The sequence below is a fragment of the Alligator mississippiensis genome, chromosome 1 (genome assembly GCF_030867095.1).
Source record: "Alligator mississippiensis isolate rAllMis1 chromosome 1, rAllMis1, whole genome shotgun sequence".
NCBI classification, from domain to species: Eukaryota; Metazoa; Chordata; order Crocodylia; family Alligatoridae; genus Alligator; species Alligator mississippiensis.
In genome coordinates, this window is record NC_081824.1 from 427,607,044 (window position 1) to 427,625,871 (window position 18,828).

An 18,828-nucleotide genomic window follows, 5' to 3' on the forward strand; every position below is an offset into this window, starting at 1 on the left:
TCATGTTGCAGCAAGGGAAGTTTAGGCTGGATCTCAGGAAAAGCTCTCTCAGTAGAAGGGTGGTGAAGCACTGGAATTGGGTTACCTAGGGAGGTGGTGAAATCTCCATCCTTGGAGGTTTTTAAGGCCGGGCTCAACAAAGCCCTGGCTAGAGTTATCTAGTTGGGGATGGTCCTCCTTTAAGCAGGGGGTTGGACTAGAAGATGACCTCCTGAGGAACCCTGATTTTCTATGATTCTATGATATTTATTAAGGTAAAATGATTACATGGTGTAAGCCATCAATAGGGATATAAAGAAGACAGTAGGAATGAGAAAAATGCAGAATGGCTAAAGGGAATTGATGGTTATCGTTTGATCAGTGTAACTCTTGGCCCACTGTCATTTAGCTTTCAAGGTCACATCTCCAAACAGAATAATGGGCACATATCCCTGTCAAAACAAACTGCTAATGACTATTAAGTTATCTTTAAAAGCCTTACCTGTCAAACTTAAAAGAGCTCCTCCCAAGTGGGTGGCCAAACTTTACATTTCAAATAGGGACTGAACAAGCTAGTTAAAGAAGAGAATCAGATGGTCTGAAAGAACAAGAAAGATGGAAATTTTAAATTTCCAGTGTTTATTTGTATATGTACTAAATTAAGCTTTAAAAAAACCCAAATTAGTTCTACCATGTCCACCCCTGAATGTTCTGATTATAAGCCAGTTTGTTGTGTAAGTCTGACAAAAGTTTTCTTCAGGTTTCCATTCATTAATATAACTTTGGGGTTTTTTTTCAGATTATAAAAATGTCTGAACCCTTTGGTAGTTAGCTCTAACTTGTTTAGTTTGTTCATTTGGAATGTTTTGGAGTTTTTTTATTGCATGCCTAGTTACAAATGAGTCTCAGCATCAATATTTTGCCATTTTGCAGCTTAAATGCAATACTTGAAAGATAAAAAATAAAATATTGATCTTGCAGTATTAGTTTTTGGGATTATGAAAAGGACCTTCATGTAATGAAACTGCAACGGAATGGTTAAGAAATAGACACTAGTAGAATGGCAAATTCTTTTGCATTTCTTAAAATGTTTAAATAATGTAACCAATGATCAAAGTTAAGTCTCAATCACAACTTTGGGACAATAAAATCAGAATGCTGGGCCCACATAATTAAGTTCAAATTCTGGTCTAAATCTGAATTTCATGTCTGAAATCCGACTGAATCAAACAGCAACACAGAGTAAAAATAACCTGTAAACTACTGGGAAAGTTTGGATCTGTTAAGGATATTACCAGTATGAAGTGGTTCCCCCTCACTTCCATTGGAGTAGTGGATCCTCAAGCAAGCTACTCTGAATCCTTCATGTTTCTTTCTGTACTCATCTTTCTAAAAGCAGCACTTTATTTCTCCTGTCTGCAGGTATGGCTTTTGCTCTAACACTGAGGGATCTTTCACCTTGAAACCTGGCAGCGTCACAGGAAACAGAATACAGAGCATCACTGAGCGCATGGCAGTAATAGAAGGGAAGAATAAGGTATGGTTTTGTGAAGGGGGAAATGTCTCCTGTGTGCCAGAGCACTACCTGGGAATGTATTTGAAGACACCTGAGAACAGAAACTGAAGTCAGGGTATTTTGAGTGGCTTAAACTAGAAGGGCTGCACACAGGGGTGGATCCAGGGGGTGTGCATTGGTGCACTTGCACCCCTCTTGGATTCCTGGTCCAGCCAAAGTTTAAAACCAACTGCCTGGCAGCAGTGGTAGCAGCATTTCTAGTCAGGCAGTGCTGAGGGAGTCATCTGACTTCATGGCTCATTGTAATCTACCTGATCCCTTCTAAACTGGAGAAAAATATGTGTTGTTTTATATGTGACGATGCACCTCATTACCTGTACCTCTCTTTTCAAAATTTTAGATCCATTAGTGGCTGGATGTATACTGTACATGACTACAACAGACTCCCCTGCAGTTTGTTTTGTCTCCCCAAATATAGCCCTTGTTCTGCAAAAAAATATTTATTTCTATGCATAGCCCTATTGAAGTCAGTGGGACTATGTGTGTGTGTAGCTGTTAGTAAAACAGGTCCTTAGAGCTTTGCTAGAATTGAACATTAGCATCAGGAGTCAATTTAGGAGCGTACAAAATGTTGTGCCATATTTATTTCAGTTCATGCCATTGTGCAATTTCTCTTTGTTTTCGCTAAGACATTTGTTCTCCTTAGAGAGTTTGTTCACAGATGGATGCTGATCTACTGGAATTACTAGTATAGACATTTTAAAAACGAATGTTGAAAAGTTGGAAATTAATCAGAAAAACAGCCACAAGATTTAAATGTGTATAATATGTTAAGTGTGAGACTTACTGGACCAAATTTATTCAGCATATAAAAGATATGTTAAGAGGGCTGTAAATGACAATATGAATAAATAACAATATCTGACTACATGAAAGACTATTTGAAGCTCTTCAAATTGGTACCCAAGGGCATCATATTACCCAGGAGTTTTAAGCTGAAACAAGGAAAACTCAAGCTGCAAATAAGGCTCCTTTTTTAATGGGGAGGGAATCAATCACTAGAACACCCTACTGAAAGATCTGGAGGATTCTCCTTCATTTGAGGTCAAGACTAGATGTCTTTCAGAAAGAAGCTGTGGTTGAGAGCAAGAATTATTGAAGAACCAAGAGGTACTTGGTAGAGTTCTGTGGCTTCTGTTATTCCCAAGGACTAACAACCACAATGATACCTTATGGCCTTAGACTTTATTAATATGGTTTGCTCCTAGAGAAGTCAAGTGCTCTGGCTTGAGTCACAATCTGGTTTGAGTTGTAAAAATAATGGCAGACATTACTAGAGATGTAATAGTATCTTATCCTATGGCCTTTAATTTCCAAAGCCCTCAAAGTAAATCACACTGGGGATCATTTTCTGAGTTACACTAAGCCCTTTTAGACCTCTACAGCTGCCCAAAAGGGCACCAACATGTCTGTGAATTACAATTCTACCTAGTTATACTATCAAAACAATATAAAAGAGGCGTAACATACATCTAAGAACAGTTATAAGGATGGCGTATCTTCCACCACTCTTGTATTATTTATACACTGCCACAGATCTATATGGCACAGCACCAACATATAAGAATAATCATTGGTCTTGGGGGGCTTTTGCTTTTATTTAGCCAGTCACTCAGCAGGTAGTTAAAGAACAAGATACAAATGGGAACAGACAGCCTCATAGAAAATGGGAGCACTGGAAGGCCTATGAAAAATGAGGCTTATAGGTAGATTTGGAGGAGGAAAGAGTACTGGGGTACAGAAGGAAGGTGGCTATTCCTAGGAGGGACTGTAATGAACAAAAGAGAGTGAATGCCCAGGAGGCATTATTTTACAAGAGGCATCTAGGTATGTTGAGAACAATTTCAATGCACTGAAGAAGTTGTGTAAAAGCCACGCTTAATAATTTTTGTGCACCATGCATTTTGAAGACAGCAGAAGAGGAGTGGTTGAAATGTCAGGCCAACTTCCAAGTGACAGTGAATAAGTTCCTCCCTGAAGGAAGATGCTAATAATGGATCCTTGCTACAGAATTGAAGGATTTGTTTGAAGTCTTCCGCAATCTGCTTTTTTTTTTTAAAGGATGATGAGAAATGCATCTGAAACGATGGTCACTGGAAAGTTTTACAGTGAAACAGATGTTCTTCTTTTTCTGTCTTTAGCCCTCCTACATGCTGTTAGTCTGTGAAGGGGTTTAGTAATGTTGCTTTTTGTCCTCACCAGGAGAGCCACAGTTACAAGTCCAAGTTACCAGTTACTGCCAAACTTTTTCATACATTTCAAGAATAACAGTCATAGGGGAAAACAGCAATAGAGTTGATAAGGAGGCTCCTGAAGCACAAATTATCCCTGCCAAAAATGAGCTAGTTACTGAGTTACATCATCAAGTGCATGGGTCAGTGCAAACTCTTTTTACCTCAGAAGAATTGCTTTTTTAATATTTTTTTCTGGGATGCATGTTCTTCCATAACAATCTGAGCAGTGATGTAGAAAGCACAACTTTTCTAAACATGAAAGGCTCCCCGACCTTTGGTTTCTGTCCTGATCTCTATAATAATGGTAGATGTGTAATAGATGGTCACTTAGGGTAGGATTTCACCTAGTGGACAACAAAAGTGCAGTTGAGTTACCCAACTGAAGTGTATGAGAGATTCTACTATCCTCTCTGGGCATGTAAGTGTCATCATTATAGGAATAGGGCGATTCCTATATCTCCATAGGGTATATATCTCCAGAGAGTAATCCTGTGTAAAACTTAGCTGGAGCAAGCACGACATGACATCTCAACATCATCTGACTGTTCTGTGTTCATTACTTTAAAAACAAAAACTTATCTGAACACGTCTGAATACCTTCAAGTATCAATGGACATCTGTTCTCAGAACTCAGCACCTTTCCCATTTCAACTTCCAAGCACAGAAAACAAAGTAAAAAGAAGCCATAGCATTCAATATAGAGAAGGGTCAAAAGAAGCACTTAAAAGACTATGAAGAAAATTGGATACCATGGGGTTGAAATAGTTGAAGTGCAGGGAGGGGTGCAATTGGGTGCCTGGGAACAAGGATCTTAAACCTGACATGAAATGAGAGAGGAAACTGATATGAGGAATGAGGTAAATGACTGAAAAGAAAATGTTTTTAAGCTGCAACATTGTGGATAGAGTGGAGAAAGAGACCGAAGAGCGGCGAAAGAGAAGGTGGTGATCAAAGCAAAAGGTGATGAAGGCATGTTCACAAGTTAATTTTTGATAATCTGGGTAACCATACTGGTCTGACACAAAGACAGTTTGCCAATACCTTCCCTATTTCAGGAACACAAAATGCTATCAGGCGACAGTTTGCTTTTGAAGGGTTGGTAAGGTGTCTGTGGATGTAATGTAAGCTATGCATTTTTCTTTCTACCTTGAGTTTTTATGGTTAAAAGAACACAGGAAGTGTGTGATACATTATTCATCTAGTGACACAGAAAAACCGTGACAGCAACAGTGTTCTAGTATCATTTCCTTTGAAACCTCTCTAAACAGACGCTGAGAAACTTGAGTGGTATAATGGAATAAGTCTATGACATAAGCAATAATACTTAATCATAAAATAAATCTTCAAGTGATTCAATTCCCACACCCAAAGTTTTTATTCTCACGTTGGACTTTTTCCGTTAATTTTCTGCAACACGATTTTTCACACTGTTTTTGGATCCCTCATATAAACTGTTGTAAAGAAGCTCCTTACATTCCATTACCAAGAAACATCGGTTCTGCAAGCTCCCAGCTAAAAATCAACTGCTGTAATGAATGCAATGTTACTACATATTTAATTAGAACAGCAACAAATTATTGTGAAGGAAGTGTGTGTATTACCTGCAATAATTATACAGTAAAATCAGATGCATGAATCTATATAATTGACTTGTGTATGTGTGTGTGTGTATAGTATAGATGGGGTGGTAACACTACCTTTTATTAAGGTTGCTTGGCACATTTCATTAACAGAACTTTTTATTCAGTTGCTCATAACTTTGCCAAACTGCAGCCATTTGGACTGAAAATCTGCTATGCCACACAACTGCCCCAGGCTCTTTTGCCCAGGTTAAAGGCATTTTAATGAAATTTCCTTTTAATAGGTCTAGTGCCCTCCTGTTTCAGAGCAAGGCCTTGAAAATTTGATAGTGGAGAGGGGAGAATACATTGTATATATGATAAAATCCAAATTCAGCCAAGTTATAAGTCTTTGAAAAAAATTAGATTCTAAGTTTTCAGTAAAAACTTCTTAGCTATTAGTAGCTGAGTTCCTCATCAATTCTATCTTTATTTGGCAGGACTCCCCATGCAGTTACAACTCTGGGTTGTTTGGGGCTATAATAGGTCCCAATCTGGGTATCTGGTCAGAGGGGAGAAGTGTCAGACAGGCAGGGACAGGCTGGAGAGGAAAAGGTACAAGGACACATTCAGGAACATGAGCAGAAGAGGGTATTTCAAGCAGAGCACACTCATTACCTGTGCATGGAATGGAACCTAATACCCCCAAATTTCACCTCTTAGCAATCATCTGAGAAACCCACTAGCAAACTGTCTCATCCCCTTCTAGTAGTGCTCCACAGAGAAGATGACAACCTACTGTCAGTACCCGTCACTTCCTTAGCTCAAGTGGCAGAGGCGTGTGTTGGACTAAAAGGCACCAAACCTGCAGATGACCCATGCAGGTGTCAGTTTACTTTTTTTAAAATAAAAGGCTAGGATATTACATGCAAACAAACACCATTATGCATGAGGAGGCTGCATTCAGGTTGTACTGATAATGTTAACCCCAGCTTTCCTTCTCTCTGAGGTGCTTGATTTTGCAACATTGATAAAAAATTATTTTAAGATAGATTTCTTGAGTGCTTATATATAGATTTTATATATAAGTACATGTTGCATAATGATATGGGTGTAAAGAATTAATATATGATGGTATAGTACTATATAAAGGTTGTATTCATTTGCCTATCCATCAGCCTCCTTCTATATCACCCTCCTTGTTAAAATACTTGAGTACTTATTGGCACAAGTGTTGGATTATCATAATAATTACCTTCAGGATTTCAGATAAAAAAGAAAACTAATAACTCAACTGTCAAGGTTTTGCAAAACCAAACCCACTCTTGTTTTAGTCAGTCTCTGGTTTGACTGGTGATGCCATCTTTGGTCATAGCGTGGTGTGTGTCATTACCATTTGTGACATGGCAGTGTAAACCACAATCCTATGCATCATAGCAGTTTAACAAGATTGTCTCAATCATTGCCAGATGATAAGAGCCTCATCACATTCTCCATGATGATGTAATACATTTAACAAGATAGGGAAGGACCCAACAAGGCATGAACTGTGGAGTCCAAAGTCCACTGTGTAAAGTCAGTGTTAACAGGTGAAACTATCTCTGATTATTCTGTTTCTCCTGTTCAGAAAAAGAATCAAATATGGGAACAGTATTAAACCTTCAGTAACTCTGTTCTTCAGTAGAAATACTTACACACATAAAATTATTGGGTTTTGTGGGATTGGGCCTTAATTTATACAGCTTGTTTTAAGAACATAATTACAGCTTGCCTTCCTTCCAATGCACTTCCCATAACTTCTCCCTTGGTTATCTATCCTCCTAAGTGCAAATACAATTTCTGCCATCACTTTTAGAACAACCATTTGTGACGTGCAAGTGGAATTTACTGTTTGACAAGATTAAAAATAAACTGTGATTTGGCACCTGTACTTGCCCCCTTCTTTTAGAAATCCCCACTCTTTGTGATGGAGGCATGAGTCAGGTGCTAGTGTATGTAGTGCATTGAAACAGAGGCGGATATAAGAATACATAGCTGCCTGTACTGTAGTTTCCCCATGAATCAGCTATATGTGTTTGGTCCCACTGGAACAGAGCTTTCTGTTTGTTATGCCACTTCAGGTACAACTGTATTTTATAAGTAACAAAATCACTTGCCTGAACCAACTGAACTTAGAGAATAAGGTTACCCTGACTTCAGGCTTGTCTATATCCTGCTATTTGATCCCTAAATATTATAGCAAGTATTTCTTAGAGTGAAAAAGCTTAAGGCAGAGCATATTGGCTAGATGTTTCACACTGATGCTCTTTGCCAACACATGATGTGTACTGAACATCATCAGTATAATCAAAAACAACTCAATGAAGTGCTGCCAATATTTTAACACAGGTGGTCCATAATAACATTTTCACCAAAGTCTTGGATAAAACAAGTGTGCCTTGGTGCTTGCAAAAGGGCAGGGTAATGGTTAAGAGAACATACTCTTATTAGAAGGAGGAAATGGCAATAACGTTTCTAGGTGAAAATGCCTGATTTGGAGGTAACAGTGGCCACACATGACAGGTAGCCTTTGTTTTGCCATATCTAGTTATTACATTGTATTGCTGCCTGTTCTGTGCTTGCAGTTGTGCTGCTGCGTATCTAGAGCCTGAACTTTTTCACATTATAGAGAACGTCCAGGGCTGGACTAGTTAGATGATATGAGGTCAATGGCAAATACTAAATCAGTACTGTTGTATCTTTTATTCTCTACAAGGCAATAACAATATGAAAAGAAATACGCAGCACAGATGGATCCAAAGTAACTGTATTTATTCCCTATGGAAAAACATGCCAGGCTTAGCTGCATGAACACTGCTTTGCTGGCTTCAGGGGCTCCTGAAACAGTATTCACCAGTAGAGTGGTCACAGACCATTTTAGGGGGATGTTATCTTATGCCTACACACTTCAAACGCCCAGGTCAATAACTGAGGAAATATTATGTATGTTTGAGGAAATGTACAGGCCTACAGACCTCTATCCAGGAGTAATAATGATTACATCTAAATCTGATAGAGCATGGAAACTCATGTATTTGGCTAAACTTCCATTTTAGAACTGCAGCCTTGTTTTGTTAGTCAGTCAAAGTGTTGGATGGTAACATTTCCTTTCTCACTACCTGGAGGAATTGTAGAAGCATTTTCTTCTTAAGCCTCAGGCTCAAAAACACTATGGTCCTCAGAAATCAAATCAAATCAAATCAAATAAAAAAACCCCAACAACTAGATATCAGCAGAGTCAGAGAGCTAGAGCCTGAATCTCTGCCACCAAGTATTTTGTGTAGGTGTTCGCACAAACTTGATAAAGTAATGTCAATTGATACGTTGTTGGTGACATCAGTATTGGAATCCTTTGTCCCAGCTTGGATGTCCACATTTTAAAAACTGGACAGGGTTCAGGGAAGAGATACAAAAAATAGTCAAGGCCTGGAAAAAAACTGCCCTACAATGAGACTTAAAGACTTTAGATAATTTAACTTATCCAAAGGAAGTGTAAGATGCTAGTTGGTCACAGTCCATAAGTACATTAGCTCTTTCATCTTGCAGAAGAATGGCTAAGGCAAATTTAGAGAAATTCACATTGGAAATAAATGATAACTTTTTAACAGATGGTAGTTGACAAGGACAGAGCTTAACAAGCCTAAGAGAGCAGAGGTGCCCTTTATCATTGCTTCTAGTCTTGAAATCTTTTCTAAAATAGATGATTTAGTTACAACTGAGGTAGATAATGTATTCTTGCATGATAGGGAAGATGTTGTCCCCCCCCTCCGCTGCATCCTCCCCCTGGATTAAATTGGGAAACCTGTGTTATGCAGGATGTCAGACTTGAGGGTCATAATTGATTCCTCCTAGTCCGGCTCAAAATCTGTACGTAGAAAGTGCAGAGTGTGAATGAATACTCGCCACCACTGGTTTTTGTCATGTTTGATCAGTTCTTATTGAGGATGGGCAGAAGGTCACCATTCCTCAGGAGTGCTCCACTGTTGAGCCTAGCCCAGGACTCTAATTATTGGACAGACTGAGCAGAAGAAAATGTAATTGCCTGGAAATTATTGGAGTTTTATGGAAAGTATCTAAGAAGCACAAACTCCATTCCTTAGATACAGGCACCTCCCTTTTCATTACTCTATCCCATAGCCTGTCTGCTTCAAAATTCCTCCTCAGCACCAACCTCTACCCTAAAGCCTATGAAAAATTAACTGAGGTTAATGATACAGCTGTGGGGGGTCCAGGATTACTACAGGGCATGTGGCTCACTGCTCCTCAGATTATAGAGGAAGGAGGCAAGATGTGACTGGAATCCCTGGGCTAGAGGGGGACACCAGGAGCCAGGCAGAGCACAAGCGCATGAAGACAGGGAACCAGCCCCCCCCCGCCACTGCGGCTACCACTGTGCCTAGCTGCCCAGGGGTGGGGTAAGCCCCAGAGGTGCTTCTGCCCCATGTTGCAGGGAGCAGCTGTATGGCAGCTGGGTTCAGCCAGGGTCAGCAGCAGCCACAGCAGGTTCTTCCTTCCAACCCCTGCTCCTTGCCACCCTTCCCATGTGTCCTCTGCTGGCCAAGAGGAGGTGCTGGAGGGAGATACCTGAGTGCTGCCACTTCTACTAGCCCCAGCAGACACCAGTTCCCCACACATCTACACTCTGCAGTGTAGGCTGGGCAAGGACATGAGCAGTTCTGGGGCTCCCCCTGTGCCTGGATCAGACAAGGACAGCAGCAGTGGTGGCAGAAAGGGATGTGTCCATCCTGTTGCCCTCCCCCTTGATCCAGCCTGGGAACAGCTGAGGAACTGTTTGAGGACTGTTTGAGGACTAATGAATTCTCAGGCTGTGATCAGCCAGCCATGATCCCTTCTCTTGAACTTTCTACCTACTTCTCATTGCCCTGCTGTTTCTTGTTTTGAATTTTGAGACAACTTATAAAAGTTTTTACAGCACCAATCACGTTCTGGATGCCACTGTATTTTGTGCTCATAAATAATGCAAAAAATAAAGGCAAAGTAAGAGTATAAGTCTCCCCTCATGCCTGCTAATGTGTAGTTCCTCACAGTCCTTAACATCTGTATCCTCCCAGAATACTTGGGAGGTGAAGAAGCACTTTTATCCCCATTTTACAGAACTGGAACCAAGACAGAGAGGGGCAGAGAGACTTGCCTGACATCACACAACAAATGAGGCAGGGATTTTTCAAGTCCTGAATGAGTGTTTAAGTAGTGAACCATCCTTCCATCACCCGCTAGCATGGTACCATAACATTTTTGTCTAGAAGCATGTCTAGGAGCCATCTGCTCATATACATAATATCTATCTGTCAAATGATTCAGAATGCCAACATGGTAGGATAGAGGCATATGTCATTAAAACAGATATTTCATGCTCCTATGAAATATATTAAAGCTGAAATCTAAAAGGGAGGAAAAAATCTGAGAGAGATGAACAAGCCTCTTTCCTACCCCTGCCCCACTGTCATGAAAGAGTGAAAAAGGATACTAAATGGGTTTCAAGGTGGAGCTCCATTTTTCCAGTGCTACCCAAACGAGTAAGGCGGTCCATACTTACTCCCATTGTTGACTGATCCACAAGCAGCCTTCTGGGATAGAACATGCTGTGCTACACCCTGTGTTTTATAACCTGTCATTATTACATCAGCAGCAAGAGATAAATCAACCTAGAAGGCACATTCAAAGATTTGGGTCGTAGTGGTTGATAATATAAAGGTCTCCCGAGGAGCTAGTTTCCTGTTATTTTTCCATCATTTCCAGCACTTTACATGGTAATGTCTCCTCTTAACTGCCACAGTACTGCCTCACTGAATGTATGGAGCAACTGAATCATATTGTCAAGAGAAACTTTTTTTCCCCAAAAATGTTTGAATTGACTTTAATGACAGCTAAAACCATTCTTTCTTTCACAGACTGCTAGCATTCTGGTTGTAGCTGAAGCCAAATCATCCGGAATTTACAGCTGTGTGGCTTCCAACAAAATAGGGACAGTTGAAAGAAATGTTAGCTTTTATGTAACAGGTAAGGTATAATCTATATTGTAACCAAAAAAACCCAACCCCCAAAAACATTCCCTGGCCTTGAAGTGATATTCATGATGTCATTTTGTTTCCCTATGCCTGATAAATATTACAATGGATGTAAATGTTATCTCTGGCCATATTTTTTACTGCTGTTCTGGTGGTATTTTATGCAATATGGAGACTGATTTCTCAGAAGGGGATTAACATTACAGTGTAGTGTATCACTATTATTCATTATCAAATATTCCAATGAGGCTTCAAATTGGTCATAAAAACCAAGGTTGCCTGATAAGATTTCCTCTACTGCTTGATGCTTACAGTTACTTCATGTATGGTGTTACTTTATAATTTGCAAACACCTACAGGGCAGCATCATGCGTGATGGCCTGACACCGTTATGTACAAACGGGGAGAACACAGATCCTAATCCTTCAAAGATTTACACATATGCTAAATGGCGAGTGGTTTGATTGACTTCTATTAAGTATATGCATAAATCTTCGCAGGATCATTGCGATACCGACCAAATGCTGTGATTTCAAGGACTAATGAAACAAGTATGAATATATTACTAAAATCCATTGGACAGTTTCTTGACCATCGTGTTGGAGGGTAATATTGCGAAGGAGCCATCTTCTGGTTGACTGTTACTTTCACTGTGGCAGAACATATTTACAAAATAGTACCTCATGGGAAGGTAGACTTACCTTCCCATGAGTTAATGATCCAAAATGGTCTTTAAAAAGTTCATTACTAAAGAAAATGGTGATTAATTATTTAATAACCAGATAGTAGAAACCAGAAAGTCCTTTTTACACTTTAATTCTAAAATCATAAACCTTCCATGAAATATCAGCTGAAAAGGTAAAACCTATTTTCAGCTTATCACATTGTGCTCTGTTACTATTTTTGTAGTCCATTTTAGTTGTTGATCTGTTTCAATTTGATGACTGGAGTCTAGTGGAGAAAATACTAGACTGACAGATGTCTTCCTAAAATAGAAAGAGTTTACAGCACTGGTCAAGAAATAGAAAAAAAATTAACTTATATGAAACAAATGTATAATTTATTCCTGTTTTGAGACTAAAATCTTGCTTTTTGAAATGTCCCGCCCAGCTATAATAAACACACTTTCCACACTGAAGAAGAGTAAACTTTCTTCAGCCTTCCAGTGCTATAGGTAAGGCCCTAAAACCACATAAAGCACTAGCCTGTTTACAGCTGTCAACTGCCACCTTCTCTGTGTCAGCTTCCCTTCTCACATTTCAGGTTAGGAGCTGATTCATACCTGGGGGTAGAAATTCTTTGCACGATAGAGTGTATGATGGCAGAGACGATATACAGACTTTCCTCTGAAGACTAGCCCATATTCAGAAAGAGGCATAGTTGTTTTATTTTGGGCTGGAAATTTGTAATTGTTCTAGCTGGTAGCAATCTTTCTATCTGAGTTTATGTTGCTGACATGAACTCAGCTCATAATTCTGATCTGATGCTTTATTTGTTGATGATTTCCCATCACTTTAGTTATGTGACATGAAAAATCTAGGTTGTCTACTGACATCTTCCATCCAGGAAGAGCACACACCAACTGCTGAAGCTTCCTTAGCCTAATGAAGGGTTTTTGAACCCAAAATCTTGCTTAATAACTATTCTCCAACCATTTGGGTTGGTCTAATAAAAGATATCAAATTCACCCAAGGAACCTTGTCTGCCTATGTCCTTAGACCAACACAGCTACAACCCAAACCCCTACTGACATTTAGTTGCTTTTATTAAACTCATTATGTTGCTAATTGCTCTTGGCACCACATTGAATCGCATATTTTTCTAGCAAGTCTGCTCCTATATTGAACCTAAATTCCTCTAGTCTGCTAGTATTTTACAATACAAGTGAGCTGAGCAACACATTTGCCATTTATTTACTGTTTGTTGAAAAACACATGATGGAGGGGAAAAAAGACAGTCCAAATGCTGATGGCTGTGAACAAAGTGGCAGGACACCAGAAAGGATTTCCTTCTAATGTATTCAAAATAGATACTTCAGGGCTAGGGTGAGTTGCTGGAGTTTTGTTTGTTTAAAATTGTTATTGCTGGTACGGCCACTTGTGAACAGTCTGCATTACATGAAGACTGATACTGGGACATGAAAGCATCTAACACAAGAGAAAATGACCTCTTTTAGGATCAGATGCTGCTTGTCAATGCAAGGAGAGGCTAGCAGGAAGGGCTCAAAACACCTGGAAGAAATTTAGAGTAAGCTAAGCAGATAATTCCTCCAACTCCCAGAAGCCCCTTCCGTTGCAGCACTCTATATTTCAGTCCTTGTCTTTCGAATTGGGATAAAACATATAATAGAATCATGGATGGCATAGGCAACCTCTTTCTGTAACATGCTCCACTGACACTAGCTGAAATAACATGTGGACAGCCAGTGGAAGTTAATGTTTCTACCAGTTCTGTCTTGACCTTGACCTGTTCCACTTTCTGTGGAGAGGGACAGATATAGGGAAGTGAAGGCAAAGGAGTCCAGGTAGGTTGCTGGAGTGGCCATGTTGGGCAAGACCTCATATTTATAATTGTAGATCCCTTGGTATTGCTGGGATGAGAGTCTAATTCCAATGTGTATCTTTGGACTTGAAAGGTTTAAAAGCAGAGCAGCTGTATATACTCCATCCTTAGTGTAAGCGTGACTGTATCTCCAAGGAGTGAGGTTCTTGCATAGCTTTTCTCACTTGTTGGCTACTCTAGGGAAGAACCTTTAGACTTTGTTTAGGCTAATGCATTTCTGGATGCTTATCTTGCTGGGATCCTGTGACCCCAGCTGAATTCCTGCCCTTTGGGCAGGGGGCTGGACTCAGTGATTTTCCAAGGTCCCTTCCAGCCCTAATGTCTATGAAATCTATGAAATGACCATCTTATGTCTGAGTCCATTAAGTAAATGTAGGTCTATATACTACACAAAGACAATGGGGACCAGTCATTTCTGAGAGACTTCCTGGTCACTGGTGCCATCACAAACTCTAGAACCATGCCTTTGTATCAAATTGAACTACACTAGCCCCCTCCCCCACAGCTTGTCCCTTTCCCTACTTTTTGGGCTGTTTTGCTGGCACACAGCAGGCCCATGGGCGTATTTGCAATTACAGAGGGTGAAACAGGAACAGCTCTGCCTTATCTCCCTGGTTTCCCAATGTCACTAAGCGCATTTTATTTTGAGATTCCTGATGGTACTTGGCAAAGATAAACAAAATCTTCCATCAGGAAACCTGGGAGCTATTTCCACAGGAAGCTTCAAATCACTAAAGTAAATAAAAGCCTTTTACATTATTCCCAGCCATGTTACATAGCTAGGCTCAGTTTGTCACAATTAGTGCTGGGTGTCATATATTAGAGGGTTGTCATCTTTAAATAAACCATTTGATTGAAATCTACTAGATTTTGCTTTTGGCCTTAGCTTTTCTTCCCTGGTGATACGTAGGGAAAGTCCCAGGTATGACAACATGAAAGTAATACTGAAGTTATACTGAGGTCTTTTTACATTGGATATAGGCCATCTGCCTCTGATTCTCAGAGAGAACTTTAATTACATCTTCAGATTTTTGTTTGGCCTTTCCCAGCTTTTATAGAGTATTTGCATTTTCATTAGTAAAAATGTAGCAATATTTCAGATGGATGGGTTGACATTTCTTGATACAAACTAGGCTAAATTTAGGTCTGCTGCAAAGGTGGTGCAGAAACTGAGGCAGATCATAGATTTGAGACAAGAGTCTGATCCATTGATATCATTGCATCTCCTTACAATAGGTCTGAATTTGACCTGATATTGTATCACAAAACCAACATAATCCCAAAGGAAAATTTTGATTTCAGTAGCTCCTGACTTGCATTGATTTGAATGAGATCAGAATCTTGCCTCATGTAAGCCTAGGTAAATCAAAGAAGTTGCTACAATTGCTTGTCCACACTGAATACAGCCCCATACTTCTTAGTTTTTCACTCTCTTGTGGTATCTCCTCCTCTAAGTGTTACCAAGAGGCTGCATAGTCATCTGATTGAAATGGTTTAGAAACCATGTTGCATTAGTGCGAAAGCTGGACTAGATGTCCCTTCCAAATCCTACCAGCTCTGTGATTCTACTCTATGATTTTATGATTCTCATCCCTTAAATTAAAGTTTTCCTTATGACCAGGGATCCTGGTTTTCTCTGATTTAAAAAAACATCCAATGTTTGGATTAAAAAAGTAACTCCAAATCCATATTTTTCCATGATTACAATGAAACACCACCATATTCACAGAAAAATGTGGATTTGGGGTTACTTTTCTGAATATAACTTTGAGAATGAGCAAGAGAGAGAAGGCCAGATTACCAAGTAGGACTGTAAGAGAAGTAAGTGTTTGCACAGGTTTTAACATCCATTCCAGTATCCTTGGCAGTCACCTAATCTTTAACATTTGTATGCAACACCTGAATGGATAATATACATTTTCTTTCCATTGCAACAATGAAGAAGGTCTTAAACCACAAAATTATTCAAGTTCCCTCTTTGGTTTTTAACACTTCAAGGTTGAAGAGAATTTAAATCCAGGGTTTTGATCCTGAGGTGCTTTACCCAAAAGTTAGCATAACAAATCCAAACTCAATATAGAGAACAGTGGATGTGTCTACACAAGACATTTACTGCAGCGTTGCCTAATTAGCTCTGCAGTAAAGTCTCAGCATCTACATGTGTGGCCGTATTATGCCACAGTAAACTATTAAACGCTGCCATGGGTTCGTATTTGTAAATATAATTACTATCCTGTGGCGGTGGCATTTAGTATGCTGCAGCACACATGTAGATGCTGACAGGGCTGGCTGGGGCACAAAGGTGCTTCAGTGTGGGGGCTGCCTGAAAATGTGCCCCACAGTGGAGCACTCTGGTGCACCAGCCAACCCTTCCAGAGCATTTTGCGCTGGGTTGAAGGAGCCCCAGGCTGGAAGGGTGACACCCTGGGCCCTCTGCCAGCTGGGGCTGCTTTGACCTGGCTCAGTGTGCTGTGGTCTCGGGCACATGTGCAAATGCAGTGCCTGGGAGCAACAAATTCTAGTGCAAACTGCACTGGCATTTATTCAATCACATTAATAACAAGTGTAGATGTGCCCAGTGTTGAGTGCAGGTTTTTGTCAAGAAGATTTTATGCATCAAGTCAAGAACAAGCAGGCATTAAGAAAAATAATTCCACACCATAAAGGAAGAAACCAGAATGCTAAAAATGAGTACTAGGCACTGTCCCCATCTCTAAGATTTCAAGTAAAGTTCAGTCAAGGGCAGTGGAAATTAACAACTGAAACAATTGGAAGAACCCTTCTATGTCATCAAGTTCTGTAAGTCAATTGTACTAAAAAGAGTAAGAAACAATTTAAACAGCATAGTATAGTATACAGAATAGTAGCTACAATTAAATTAAAGACACTAACATTCAGAACAGAAGCTTTAAGTTGACTTTATTCCAGAACACTACTCTTACTGTCGCTGGAGTCAGTGGTGTAACACCTTGACTTCAGTGGGGCAGCATCAAATCTCATAACATGTTCAGGATCTGGACGTATTCAATGAATACCAGCCAGTTGTCTCAATAGTCATGAATCACAAGAAGATTCAGAACTGCTCTGTTTGCTTGTGTTCACCAAAATGCTTCTGCTTCTTTGTACAGTTTCACCAGCTATAGTTGAAAGAAGATAGCTCTCACTTTGTAACGACTGCAAATGTTCCCTCTTTAAAGTCTTTGGTACTTTCTCTTAGAATGTCCTTACCCGATGAGCCAAACCCCGAGCTAGAACAAATCAGTTGGCTTAAGTGAAATCACAGGAGCAACATCAATTTATGTCACTTGTAGATCAGGCCAGTGTGTCCAGTACAAGTGAAGTGTATTGTATTTGTGGGACAAATGACAAGCATAGACATGGTCCATTGCGGAAGAAGTAAGGTTAGAGACTCCAGAAGGAAGACATTAAATATTTCCAGCTGACAAACTTTCTGCTTACAGGGAAAAGAGTAAATGATTTCTTTTGACTCAATACTTTCCTATAAACTAAAAGTGTTCTTGATTTTTGACAGATGTACCAAATGGATTTCACATTAAGTTGGAAAAAATGCCCATTGAAGGAGAGAACCTGATATTGTCCTGTTCGGTCAGCAAATTCCTGTACAAAGACATTGCCTGGATTTTACCAAGGACAGTTAATCAAACAAAAGCAAAAAAACCTCTCCCTAAGGAGTACTCCATTACCCTCCCTCTCACCATCAAGAATGTTTCCCTGGAACACTCAGGCACCTACACCTGCAAAGCGCGGAACATATACACAGGAAAAGAAGTGCTTCAAAAGAAAGACCTTACAATTAGAGGTGAGCACTGCAACAAAAAGGCTGTTTACTCTCGGATCCCCAGATATAAAAACACAAGGAATGATTGTACAACACAAAACAATGTAAAACATTAAAGGACTCATTAAAAAAGTAACAGTTGTCTCATATCATCTTGATTTTTATTACTGTTGCTACCTTTCAGGCTCTGAGGTGGTGCACCTCCAAAAATGGGTTTGGACATAGGAGTAGCAGCATAACTCATGGGCATCCAGTTCAGTTCAGACGGGTCTGTTCTGCTTTGACAAAATTGGTGGAAGCTGGGGTTTGGAAGATCCCCTATCCTGCATTTTGTATGATGTGGGGTTTTGTCCCTTGCTGTCTCCTACTGAGTGATAATGAAAACTTTGGACCAGTCTTTTCTTCCACTCTGATACCGGCCTCTTCGAAAGTGGCAAAGCTGCATAAACTGATTAACTTTAAAAACTGCTGTTTTCAGTCAACAATGGACATTTAATAACTTAACTTTAAAGTGCAGAATGAGCACAACTCAGTTTGAGACTGACTGGACTACAGATTTCTATTTTAATCTGATCTTGATGGATTTATAAATATTACCTGCTGAGCAAGTTCTAATGCTTATTTATTTGAAATAATTTTCTATACTAAGTGCATTAATCTTAAAAGTATCTTCTCAAGGAAGGCCCTGGGGGTGCAGAAAAGAAATAAATATGTTGATATGATGCACATACCTATTATATCATTTATAATAATGAAAAATTAAAAACTGATGTGATTCATGTTCCTCCAAATAAATCCAGGTAGTCTTCCAGTGACTGTGTTGGTCAGTGTTTAAAATGAATTACTGTACTACTGTAAAGGCCTGTTGATATCAGTGGGAATTTTGTGCCTGGCACAAACTTGTTTGAAGATACAGGAATCTGCAATGTTATAATTATTTCATTATGAGAAGTGCTACAGTTACCCCATTGACAAGTTTACAGGCATTACATCAAAATGTTGAATACATTTTTCCTAATTTAAATTTAAAATTAAGGCCATTAAAAGACAC

The 18,828-nt window shown here is 39.6% G+C and overlaps 1 protein-coding gene across 1 annotated transcript in view; it reads left to right on the forward strand.

The window, feature by feature from the left end:
- FLT1 (fms related receptor tyrosine kinase 1) overlaps positions 1-18,828 on the forward strand; it is a 146,149-nt gene that overhangs the window by 73,623 nt on the left and 53,698 nt on the right. The window contains exons 11-13 of the mRNA XM_006270482.3: positions 1,402-1,516; positions 11,300-11,408; positions 17,511-17,798. Of these exons, the coding sequence (XP_006270544.1) occupies positions 1,402-1,516; positions 11,300-11,408; positions 17,511-17,798 (512 nt within the window). The remainder of the gene's footprint in view (positions 1-1,401; positions 1,517-11,299; positions 11,409-17,510; positions 17,799-18,828) is intronic.